We start from the raw sequence: 13,372 nt of genomic DNA, 5'->3' as shown, positions 1-13,372 counted from the left end.
AAAATTAAAAAAAAAAAAAACCATTTCTAATCCAAAAATTACAGCTATAAAAAAAATAAATAAAAAAAGCTAAAACCTAAAACACAATTCTGAAAATCAAACCCAATAACCTCCCAACTCTGAAAATCTTCTTTAACCTTCTCCTTCCCCCAAAACCTAACTCTGAAAATTAATACCAATAACTATTTCTCCCCATCCTCTCTCTTCTCTAGCCTTCTCCTTCCCCCAAACATCAACCTTCTCACATCTCTCATGCTACAATCTCCTCCCCCAAAAATCAGATCATTTAACATCTGACTACCATATTAGCAATATTATCCGCACACACACACACACACACACAAAAAAAAAAAAAAAAAAAAAAAATCCCCAGCTACAGATCTGCCATTTACTAATCTTCCCATAGTGAGAAATTTTTGGAGAAAAATGGAAGTCAATACAATACCAAAAAAAAAAAAAAATGTAAGGTTGAATTTAATCAACCATCTTGTTGACTTTATTCCGTGCCAAATTTGCTTGTAATTTAGCAATTAGTAACCTTGTGTTTAGGTGGGAACCATGTAAGCGTAGTGTGTGAGAGAGTGTGAAGAAATGCTCAAGACTGTGCAGTGAAGCAGGGACTCGCGGCTGGATCTCGTGGGTGGCTCACGGCTTGCAAGCCGCAAGAAGATGCACACAAGTGAAACATGCAAAGAAGCTAAACCGTCATGTCAGCTGTAGTACTACAGGACAAAAAGTCCAGACTCGCCATTCAATTAGCTCTCAGCTTGGACTCACGACTCAATCAAGTCGTGAGGCCAAGTCGCTAGTCCACTCTATTATGGAAAAACTGACTCTTCGCATTCCTTTCTTACTCCAGTATAAATACCATTTATACCCACGAAATATGAAGAGCTTCCAGAGAAAATATTGAGAGAGAAACCCTAGAGAAAAACAAGATTGAATCATCCATAATCTTCACATAGTGACTCTTCAAATTCCTCAACTCTCACCCTCTCCATTGTTACATCCTTGAGAGGTTCTTTAACCAAATCTTTTTCTCACCTTACTCATATCTGTGAGAAGACTTTTTGGTGCTTTGGGAAGTAGTTCGAAACGAACCAATTCATATTGGTTTATGCTACAAGTTATAGCGAAATCCGGTAAGTTAAAGAAGAAATAGGGTCAGCGTAACCTCATTAGAGTAGGAGCTTGGAGGGCTTAGGTACACTAGGTAGATTAGGCTTGAAGGGTCTTCTATTGTTCATGTATCCCAATTACATTCTTTAGTGGATTATTTACCGCTTGAAAAGCGGTGGAGAGATTTTACGCCGAGGGCTTCGGTTTCCTCTTCGATAACACACCGTTGTGTTGTCCTTGTATTTGCGTCTCTCTTCCCTTAATCTTTACCATTTAATTTTTGCTGTGGATGTGATTTTATTTGGTTTAGATTGTTTATCAATTCTGTTATATGCTTATGTTCATATTCTGCACATTAATTGTTTGATAATAAGTTTGAATTGATAATTTGGAAATTGGGGATCTAAACGTTTATAGTGTTTTATACACATATTGAACATTCAAAAAAAAAAAAAAAAAAAAAAAAAAAGAGGAAAAAATCAGCATCATAAACTGATACTAGATAGCTGTTGTCACCTCCATGTAGGTTGCCAGCCCCAACCTTGTGTCGACGTTCCCCCCTTCTTCTTCATCTTCTTCGCTAAGACTCCTTTCTTACTTTTTCGCTTAGAGAAATCACACCAATCAGTGCAAAATAGAAAAAGTTGCAAATTTTACACATTTTTGCTCAAAATCTACCTACATCAGTCTGTCTAAAACTGTTTATATGCACAATTGCTACAGTTACCGTGCATATATGCACGATTACTGTAGCTTTCTATATGATTATTTTATTTTTCTCTCTCCTCTCCTTTGCCTTGTCAAACTCTCTCTCACCCACTCTTCAATGTCAAGAAGAAGAAGAAGAAGAAGAAGCTGACCATCAACATCCATCCACCATCACAACTAACCAACCACCACCACCGCTACCACAACCAACCCATTACAACATCAATTTAATCCAAACATAATCAACCCAAAACCCAACTTAAAATCAACTCAAAGCAAAAACAACTCAAAATAAAACACAATAGAAAACCCATTTGGCAAAATACAAATCAACCCAAAACCCAAGCTTGACGCCACCATGAGAGAGAGAGAGAGAGTGTGTGAGTGTATTATGCCATGGAGGCTTGGTAGAGAGATTTTTTTCCAGATTTGAAAAGAGCACCAATTTGATAGAGAAAGAGAGGCGGAGAAAGAGAAAGAATTTATTTTTTAGAAATGAAAAAGAAGAAGAAGGAAGAAAGAAAGAAAGAATAGCAAAAGAAAAAGAAGAAAGAAAGAAGATGTTTAAGAAGAAAAATCATAGAAGAAGAAAGAAGGAGAAGAAGAAAGAAGAAAGTGGAAAGAAGAAGGAGAAAAAGAAAGAGAGAGAGTGTTCAGAGAAGTGGTGTTTGATAAGGTGATGGGGCCGTGTATGGGTAAGGGAAATAATAATAAAAAATGTGAAAAAATATTATTTTAATAAAAGATGGTGTATTAAAGATAATCTGATACAAGTGCTTTTGAAATTGATTGTGTAAAATAGAAAAAATAGGTTTTTATTATAAAAGAGAAAGAAACTTCTACACTTACTGATGGGATTGCTCTTAGGCTCCTCTCTTTTTGCTTTGTTTCTTTTTCTTTTTGTTCTTTTGTCTTCTCAACCTTATTTTTGTTTTGTGTGCCTTTGCCTAACCAAGCCTATGAAGTTTTCATATTCAAGTTTATATGCCTCTGCCACGTCTATCAAGTATTAACTTTGTGGTTTACAGGCTTGCATTGTTTATTTTATTATTTATATTATTTTATATTTAGTGTTGATAACAGTGCTCTATCTCTTTTGATAGTAGTGATTTTAAATAGGCATGTATATGTTTTGTGGTTTACAACGATCACTATTAATGTTTTATAATTTTAATTTACATTTAGTTTTTTGTTTTGTTTCTCTCATTGAATTAATATGAGACCTTTTTTTTTCATTTGTTGTTAGATGGTTTAACATATTTGCTATTATTGTAGTTCATCTTGATTAATCTGTTCTTTAAATGTATCTTTCATACAGTTATTGAATAATTGAGAATGTTACAATTATACCCAATAGCTTTCTCGTGCGTCATTCGGGTTAGTGACTAATATATAGTATTATTAATAGCTTTCATAACCAACACTGTGTGGGACAATGGGAGTGCTTCTAAGACCCTTTTAATAACATATAATCTCCTAATATTTAAGATATTTCAAGATAACCAAAATAGTGAAATACTCTTGACAAAAGATAATCTTCAAATATTAAAGATATCTCAAAATAGCCAAAAATACTTAAATGCGTCTTGCATGCATGTCCTTAAAGATTGAAATCCTTAGATAATTGAATTATAAAATGTTTATTTACAAGCCAAAAAAAAAATGTACATAATACTGCTACACTATAGTCACCACGATGAACTAGCTAGATCATCCCTACAAAAATAAAAATAAATTGAATTGTCTACACAATATGACGATTTGAACTCTTGAACCTATTTATTAAATTTAGTTTGAAAATAAAATCCATACTTACTTTTTTATTTAAATTCTAATAGTAACATCAATGATTCACTTAATGCTTATCAAATCTACACCCATTTGTCTTCAAACAAGTCTTTAAGATTGTAAGGTCCTGTGACATTGAGAGTTCCACTCCACATTTGCTCTGCGAATTGCTGGTTGGCCTTTTCGGAAGGATGACCAGTGTCAAAGAACACATATTCACTAGCATTCTCACATAATTCGTACTCTTTAACTGATCTCTTCCCTCCACAACTATTAATTCCTTTGTATGGACCAATTCCACAACATGCAATATTCCCTTCCTTGAAACCTTCACAACATGGTTATAATGCTATCAGTTAATGACATAATATAACTAAAACACAAAGTTTAACAATATATAATTAAATATTCTATACCATGAAAATGGTCATGACATACCATATTTCAAAGGGCTATTTATTCTTTCACTAAGAATAGTGTAGGTATCGGTTATTGAATATTTGAATCCATTGAGCTCATTCTCTAGCTTCTGGAGTACTTCAGAGAGTGCTTTATTGTGCAATATTGCTAGGGCTGTAAGTTCCTGCTTGCATTCACCTGTGTTTCCAGGAATTAGTGCTCTTGCCAATGGTAAACAACCCAATGGCGACAAGTTTGGAAACCCAAATTTCCTTCCTCCTTTCTTATATATTTCCTAGCAAATCAATATGTAGCTATGAGTATAAACAATCTATAAGGTAAAGGAACACGATTAGTAAAATGAACTTGCTTCAATTATTAAATAAATTGTTAATTTTTCTTACTTCGATCACAAATGTTAAATTGCTGATCACCATGTCTACGTATTCTTCTGGAGTGTAGGATTGAAAAATGCTAGAATTCCTAGTGAAAGGGACTGCATAATCATTACTTCCCACGCTAATTATGTACACAGCTCTGAACAATAATTTTTTTGCTTCTGCATCACCGAGTTCTTTGCTCAACAGACTCTCCAAGTTCTTGAAATTATTCAGTTGAGATTTTAGATCTATCACCTGTGGATAAACAAAAAGGTATTAAACCATTTCCTTCAAGAAAGCTTATGCCATAAAAACACGAGTAAAATTTAAGTACAATAATATACATTAGGTTACTTAATTAAATTCCAACACAAGGTTGTATTGACCAAGAAAGAACAAACAATAATATATTCTCTAAGAAAAATTAGATTGAATACAACTATTTATATTGAATTTAATTGAAGAACTTAATATACTATATCTGTCTTTTACCCAAAATATAATGCTCTAAATTTTTTTTTTTTTTTAAAGAAACACATAATACTCTATTTATGGTGGGACATATCAGGATTTAGGACACACAATTGCCAATACCAATAGTAGGAGTTAGAGAGTAAGATCAAGATGTCAATCCTATTAATGTATTTAAATTAAGACTCCTACTTAAAATTAATGATTAAAAAAAATACCATTCCTTGGTGAGTTTCAGCAAGTGCACCAGCTCCTGCAGATGCGAAGTTTGCCCCATCAGTATATCGATGATAACCAGGATGTAGATATGGTGTAATGAACGGCAAATTTGCAAACTCAGCTGAAATAAATCAAAAATTGTTAATATATATAGCAAAATTTCAGATTCTATAGTAAAGAAGACACACACATAGCAGAATTTTTTACCAATGAAATCTGGAATTATACGGCCATCAGAAAATCTCCCTGTAGAATACTTGAAAAAGTTCTCCCCATATGGCTCATAATTTGCTTGGTAATCAGTAATGGTGTTGATATAGTTGTTATTTCCAGCATCGAATAATGAATCTCCAAAGATGAATAAAGCAACATGTTCCTCTGGCAGGCAAAGGGGGCCAAGGCCGTGGATTGAGATTAAAAAAGTTGAAAACAAAGCCAAGAAACATAAGTGAAGCCTTAAACCCATCATGTTAAATCTTTGATACTTTTTTTTATTCATAACACATTAGTTGCAATTTTCATTTATAGGCGGCTTGATTTGTGCTTTACGTGAGGAAAAAGGAAGAGTTGCTTCATTTGAAATTTTCATAGGATAGGAGGTCAATTGCCATTTGGTTATCTGTTTCAAATTGGCTACATTCACAATTTGACTACTCTAACCTGCAAATATCTTTGACTTTTAAATGTGACAAATGATATTTTTAAAGGGAAAAGTTAATAGATAACTTAAGATATTGGTTTAAAAAATATTTTTTTGTAAATTTTTTATAAGAAAAAAAAATTGACAACTTTTTATATTTTTTATTAAAGTGATATTAAAATTTTTCTAAAATAATTAATTAATAAATGTTCTAAGAGCACCAATTAACTGGACCGCTTTTTAAAAAGTCTACGTTCAAAGTCTTAATACTCTAATATCTAATGATATAATTCAACCATCTTTTTGTCTCAATTTCATATTCCGTTAACAAAGCTTACCACGTAATATTATCAAGAAATTTGTTTCACATACTGTTTAACTAGTAAGAGTACAAGACAATTCAAAGATGTTACGTTTATCTTGGAAGTTTTATGTTTCACAATGACATGCTTTGAAAAATTCAACTTCATTTTTGCTTTATTTTTTAATACATGCTTTTAAGATGCCTCTTTTTGTGGCCATGATGCCCTGATATCTAATGATAAATTAAGCTTTTTTTAATTTCATACATCTTTTTTTTTTTTTTTTTTTTAAAGGTGCAAACCATACATCTCACTTGTCATCAAGAATTGAACACTCACGCACACGCCATAAACACATAGTATAACTAGTAAGATATTCAAAGCAGGTCGAAGTAAATGTTTCAACTTATCAATATTCAATTTTCTCTCCCTTCCAGAATACTACTACTATTGGATTATTTTTTTTTTTCTTTTTTCCTTCAAATTCCTATTTTCACTTGATTATATATATATATATATATATATGTGTGTGTGTGTTCTAGAACATATGAAGATATTATATATATCATGATATATATTGCTACAAATACCATCCATCATGGTTTTCTAGGTTTTTATTTTTATTTTATTTTATAATCTAATATGGAACTTAATAAAAAAATTTTGAGGATTAAGAAGTGTCTTAATAAATATTTCTATAAGTACCATCCATCATGGCTTCACTTGAGACACTTATTAAATATTAATCCTCAATTTGAAGCCGAAGACTTCGCTTGGTTCAAACCCTTAGTGCACAGACATTGCAGTAAGTTCTCTTCATTGAGTGTTCTTTTTATGTTTATGATGACCTAATATGACTTTAAATACACCTTGTAACCCTTAAGCATAGATCCCTAGTCCTCTAAATCATCATGGTCTACAAATTGAGAAATCAATTTACTCGGGTTTCAACTGATCGACTAGAGTCGAGCCAAGAGTTAAGAATTAATGAATCTCAATCGTTCAACCTGTAGTCAAGGCAACAGTCAAGGAAATAGAATATTTAGCTTCTAAGCAATTTCTCGTGGTTTTAAAGGAACGGAACCATAATTCAAACTTAGGAGGGCCAAAGTTATTTGTTCAAAAATTTTAAAAAGTTGGAATATTAATACTAGAGGTTGACAATGATGCATTATTAGCATTAATTTTTTTTTTTTAAATCAATAATATATATTTATAATCAAGAGTTTTGTAAGTCAATTGGCACATCTTGATATTTTTAAGGTCTGACTGAGATTAGACCAATGCTTTATTCTATCTGCATTATAAATTTCTTTTTAGAAATCTATTTATTCTTTTCACATAATTCTATACCTAGTAACTTCATAGTGCTATATATAAAAGATTCTTAAAAAGAAAAATACAAAAACTGTAGTTAAAGTTAAAAGTTCAAGTCCATGTTTAGTATTACAATAATAAAACAACTAAAATAATGGTTAATCAACATCATGCACTAAGCGAAAAAAAGGCTGAGAAAATTATTGGTGTCTTGGTTAAGAATTTTTTTTTATACTTGGTTAAGGTTGAGGTAGCATAAAGATGTGAGATCTTTTCCTTTAAAAATTTGTCATTTTGAAAAAGTAGTAAAAAAGAAAAGAAAAAAAGATCTGTTAAACAATCATGTGATAATAAACGGTAACTTTGAGTCTTCAACTATGTAAATAATAAAGTTTTTCCCATCACTATATTAATTTAGCTAAGGCACAAAGTTTATTACCAATAGACTAATCACACACATGCTCTGGTGGCAATTTAGGTAAAGCATAAAACAGTAGATTGTTGTTGTTTTACATGTGTATTATATTTATGCATAAATGCCAAGTGTGTCCCAAAGTTAAAAAAAAAAAAACATTAAAAATTAATAAAATTCTATCATTCAAAAAAAATAAAAATTTTCCACAAGTTGTGTTAAAAGAGTAGCAGCTCTTTAAAAAAATAATTTTTTTTTCATGGATTGAGTTAAAGACACCAACTAATCCAAGTTGCTAGTGACACTAATTGGTGTGTGGATGGAGTGATTAGCAGCATAGGAGTTATCTCTATGATTATGGGGTGGAGTTATTTGAGAGGGACAAAAAGCTCTCAAATAAGAGGTAGAAATTGGGTAAAGATTATTAGGTTTTTATGATTTGTTTTGCTAGGATTTATAATTTTTTATAATTTTTTTTTTTTTCTTACTTAGACTGTGTCCAAAGGTTTATTTTTTATTATCTGAATATGTGAATTGTTTTGTAGATTTTCCTTGTTATCCGGATTTGTAAATTGTCCAAATGTTTAGCTAAAAGTTTTTCTTGATATTCTTAGGACAACAAGACAATAGATGATTTGATAATTTTTTTCATTTTTTGTTTCATGGGTCAGCTTGTAAATTGTTTGGGAGAGAGGGAGCCAAGGATATTAATTTTAGAATCAAAAGTACATTTTTTATGCTAATACATATACTAGGAAATTTTTTTTCAAAGGCTAGGGGGTCCATGGCCCCCCTCAGCCCCAAGGTAGTTCCATCCCTGGTTTTAAAGTAGATCTTCAACCATTATTCTACAAGGTTTTGGAATGACTTTGCCAACACAAGACACATTTGACCCTGGCTATTATATATAAATTATCACAACAAATCAACGATTCAAAATAATCAAAATTTAAAAACACAACTTTATCTAATTAATATGACCCTTCAAGTTGAATACCCCCTTCCCATAATTACATCCCCTTCTTTTCTTTTGGGGCATCTCTTTCACGTTGTTCATAAAAATTGTACACACTAATATACTATTTAAGTTCCATTTAACATTTATGTACACGTATAAATAGATATTTTCCCTAAACATCATAGAATCCCAAACCCTTCTCTCTTGTTGGGATCTATCCACATATTACCTGTCTCTCAACCATTTGTAACCTTGCCTTTCAACCTATAGCAATGAATATTGCTTCTCCAAGTCTTGAAAATTAAATGCTGGACTTTTCACTCTTGCATGTGGATGTCTCAAGTTTTGGGCTAATAAGATAGTCGAGGGGGCAAAGAAGATTAAGAAACTGGAACAAGATGATCCAAGGGAGAATTATCCATTCGCTAAAAGTAGGACTGGCTCTCACATTGGTTTCCTTATTCTACTACTTTCAACCACTGTATGATCGTTTCGGCGAAAAAAATGCAGTGTGGGCTATCTTTACAGTCATTATTGTCTTTGAGTTTTCTGTTGGTAAGCTTATTGCAACTTTTATATATATATATATATATATATATATAAACCAATTTATGGTATAACAGCTTCAGAATTGAAACTAAAAATTCCATTTGCAACGTTTTTCTTTTTTCTTTTTTCTTTTTTCCCCAATAGGATAAACTCTGGGAAGAGGCTTAAACAGGATGCTAGCAACGTTGTCAGCTGGTGCTCTTGGTGTAGGAGTTCATCACATAGCAACTCTCTTTGGTGAGCAAAGAGAGACCATATATGGTACTTGGATTCTTCCTCTTTATTATTGGTACAAAACATGTTACATACAAATTTTGATAATTTACCACCATACACTCTTGGTACCATAGTCACTTCACAAGTAAGTACTTGTGAGGTGTGGGAGGTAAGGACTGAAGTTCAAGTCTTTAAGAGATAGTTTCACACATATATATACATTTAAATTAGGCTAAAGTAGAACTTCTACTTTATATATAATAAAAAAAAAAATTTGATAATTTAATGTTTTAGTTTCAAAATTTTAAAACTTATTGTTTCATGGTTGAGATGTGTGTGTGATTAATGCATGCAGCTCAGCTGCAACAGTAACATTTGTGAGATTCTTTCCCGCAATGAAGGCGAGGTATGATTATGGGCTTATGATATTCATATTGACCTTCTTTTTAGTATCTGTTTCAAGTTATCGAGAAGATAAGGAAGTCATTGCCCATGAGATCGAGGGCAATCATAATCATCATTGGTAGCTTTATCGCCACTGTTACATGCAGGGACGGAGCCAGGACTTGGAGTTAGGGGGGGCGACTCTCTGCTAGCTGTGTGCGGCGACTCCGGCCTTTGAGTCTACTGCTTTATTATTAAGGATTTTTGTTTAAAATCTTTTAAATGGCCAAATTGTTTGTTCCGGGTAAAATAGATTGATTGGGCTTAATTTTTTTAGTTTTATTATTGGTAATTTTTGTCATTGGGCTAATTTTTGTGGGCTTGTAGACTTTATTTTAGATTTAATCTATTAATTTTTTATGTCCTTCAAAAAGTGAAAAATGCTAAAACTACAAATTTTTTTCAAATTGCTAATGTAGTGAGTGGTTATTGATAAGTAAAAAGTGATGCAAGTGTACGAACCAATAAAAATTTGCTACCTTAATAGTTTGTATAAATGTTGTAAAAATGTTTGTGGCTATAACATTACTTTCAAAAGAATTGATGACATTATTAAGGAGGGCAAAGTATAATTTTATTGAACAAAATTGCTAAAGTTAGTACCTATTAATATAATAATATTTTTTTTAAAAAAATTAGGGGGGACCATTGCCCCCCCTAGTCCAATAACAGCTCCGTCCATGGTTACACGCGTATGTATACGTCCCGTTTGGATTCAAGAAGAACTTCAAAATTTGGTAGCTAACAACATGGAAAAGCCTGGGAATTTCTTACAAGGTCTACTTTCACACACTCACAGAGCCACATTAAGACCAATTTTTTTTTTTTTTTTTTGGCTGAAAAAAAAAAAAAAAAAAACAAAAACAAAAACTTTATTGATGAAGCAAAATCAAAGAAACAACCAACTAAGCTAGGAGCCATCTTTATCCAAATTAATTAGATATTCATCAACTTATGATAAACACATAATTATTTTGACAATGATCTAAGAAATTAACCTTAGGAAAAAAAAAAAACACACACACACACACACAATTATCAAAAATAAAAAAATAAAAAGTTTCAAAATATTTTGCTCCTTCTTTGTTCTTAATAACCTCTCTCTCTCTCTCTCTCTCTCTCTCTCTCTCTCTCTCTCATTTTTTTCCTTTCTTCTTCAAGTTGTTTCTCAAGTATTCTAGTGCTTTATGATTGCTAAATCCAAGACTCGTTTCCTTCAATTCCAAAATGGTTAACCCATGCATGTACAAGAAAGTATACCATGTTTCGGTAATACTAATTCAGTACCTATTTTGGTATTTCCTACCCAATAAATAAGTGATACTTGTTTCAAAAAATCACATCAAACTACTTTAATAAATGATTAATTTATCTTCCCGATAGTATAGAAGATTGTGATTAACTTATTGGAATAGCTTGATGTGGTTTTTTGAAACAGATGTTACTCATTTATTGGGTAGGAAATACCAAAACAGATGCTAAGTTGGTATTATTGAAACATAGTATACTTTCTCTACATGTACGGTTAAAAACCTTTCACTTCGGGAAGTTTAACTAAACCAGCAACAACTTTTTTTTTTCTCTACTTCCCAGGTACTTTTCTTTTTCTTGTCCTTATTTTTATTAAATTGATAAATATTTTATAGAACATATAAATATAATAAACCATTATAAATGTGATTAGAATATATTATATCATATAAATAAAATTAATACTTTTTATCATATATTAAGAAGCATGAACCTACAAAATTCTCACCATAATTGTGTCCATTTCAAATTTGTCAATAACACGCACTCTTATTTGTGTGTCCACAATGTATTGGGAGGAAAACTATATTTTCAAATATAATTTTTTAAAAATTGATTTTGAATATATTCTTAAAATTCTTAACCATCGTTATTTGTCAATTATGAAAACTTAAATTAAACATAAAATATGCCTATAAATAAATAAAATATATATACCTATAAATTAATTCATTTTTGTATACCAAGATGTATGCTAATTTTTCATGAATTGCCGTGTCATTATATCTTGTGTGGTGTCCTTGTCCTTCTTAGTATATAATTCTTAATTTGTAATTCGCCCTCCTAATCCTCTTTTTTCTTTTTCTTTTTTCTTTTTTTTTTCTTAATGGTTACTTGTTTAACTTTGAGAATATATTGACCTATACAAACTTAGAGGATTTGGGGATGATTACTTTATAGTATCAAAGGATGGGCAGCTCGTGGATGATAAACCATTTCTTCAAGGATATAAAAGCATTTTCACTTCAAGAAACAATGAAGAAACTATGGTAGGTATAAAATTATCGCTCTAAATCTCTTATCTCCCCCACACCCTCCCCCCCCCCCCCCCCCCCCCCAAAAAAAAAAAACAAAAAACAAAAACAAAACAAAAGGATAATAATAATAATAATAATAATTATTGAAGTTATTTGAATTCAACTTCTTTTCCAGGCATATCTAGCAAGATGGGAACTGTGGCACAGTGGCACTATCGTTTCGGGTTCTTTCATCCTTGGAAACAATACATTAAAGTTGGAACTCTAACTCGTCAATGCACCTACAAAATTGAAACTCTTAACAACCACCTTAACTTTGAAATCCAAGTAAATTAGCAATACTCAAATTTTAAATGGATATTTAATTCACGAAAGTCATTATGTATAGAACACTCTTATACAGAGATTAATTTGTATTTACTCAAATAATCAACCCCAAATGTTTCTCTAACACAAGGGAGGAGCAAGGGGGATAGACCATTTAAAGAATCCTACCCCACACCCCAAAAAAAAAATGTTTTCCCTTCTTTTGCTAGTGTATTTCAATAGCAGTACTTTAATATTACAAATAAGTTCATATATATTTCAAATAATGTTTTCTCTAAGAAAAAATTAAGAAATATATCCATTTTAGTGTAATTAATGATTTTATTATTCTTTACGTGCTGTGTCATACTTGTTTATGATTGTAATGGTGATTAATTTTTCCGTTCAAGTAGATCACTCTTGTATGCAATGACTTAATATTTTCAATCATTTTATATTACTGAGCCACTTGTGTGTAATATTTAAGTTTCTCAATCCTGTAACTTTGCCTCAAGAGTAAACTTATTGTTGCTTATGGTTATTTTTATTCGCTATCTGTTAAAGTCATCACAATATATTATAAAATTTGTTATATGACGACGACCTACTGTTCATTGTATCATATTAAATTTATGAAACGATAATTATATACTTATTTCTACTAAATTTTGTTTATTTTAAATAAATTGTGAGAAAATTTACAAAATATTTCGAATAAGGTTATAATTTAATTAAAGTCTAAGTGGTCCCCAGTGAAAATGAAAATTCTTCAATAAATTAAATAATTTTTTAATTATTAAAATGCTTTATTAATTAGTATATATTTAGTTCCCCCTAAAGTGAGATCTTGAGTCTT

At 31.1% G+C, this 13,372-nt stretch overlaps 1 protein-coding gene and 1 pseudogene across 1 annotated transcript; one reads left to right on the top strand and one right to left on the bottom strand.

Moving 5' to 3' along the window:
- Positions 1-3,424: 3,424 nt before the first annotated feature.
- On the bottom strand, positions 3,425-5,592 carry LOC126724789 (GDSL esterase/lipase 1-like). The gene is made up of 5 exons (XM_050429180.1): positions 5,292-5,592; positions 5,084-5,205; positions 4,419-4,649; positions 4,054-4,309; positions 3,425-3,943 (listed from the first exon to the last, which is right to left on the bottom strand). The coding sequence occupies exons 1-5, from the start codon at positions 5,581-5,583 to the stop codon at positions 3,699-3,701; spliced, it is 1,146 nt and encodes a 381-aa protein (XP_050285137.1). The 5' UTR covers positions 5,584-5,592; the 3' UTR covers positions 3,425-3,698.
- A 2,520-nt stretch (positions 5,593-8,112) lies between these two features.
- Positions 8,113-12,546, top strand: LOC126725238 (aluminum-activated malate transporter 2-like; annotated as a pseudogene).
- Positions 12,547-13,372: the final 826 nt, after the last annotated feature.

The sequence above is a fragment of the Quercus robur genome, chromosome 5, assembly GCF_932294415.1.
Source record: "Quercus robur chromosome 5, dhQueRobu3.1, whole genome shotgun sequence".
Lineage (NCBI taxonomy): Eukaryota > Viridiplantae > Streptophyta > Magnoliopsida > Fagales > Fagaceae > Quercus > Quercus robur.
Note: the sequence above shows the minus strand (reverse complement) of the source record. Positions and strands in the feature narration are given on the sequence as shown.

Coding starts and splice junctions, on each gene's coding strand:
- LOC126724789 (XM_050429180.1), bottom strand. CDS start 5,583: ATGAATAAAAAAAAGTATCAAAGATTTAACATGATGGGTTTAAGGCTT. Junction 5,206..5,291: donor TATAATTCCAGATTTCATTG/GTAAAAAATTCT, acceptor GATTTATTTCAG/CTGAGTTTGCAAATTTGCCG. Junction 4,650..5,083: donor CTGAAACTCACCAAGGAATG/GTATTTTTTTTA, acceptor GTTTATCCACAG/GTGATAGATCTAAAATCTCA.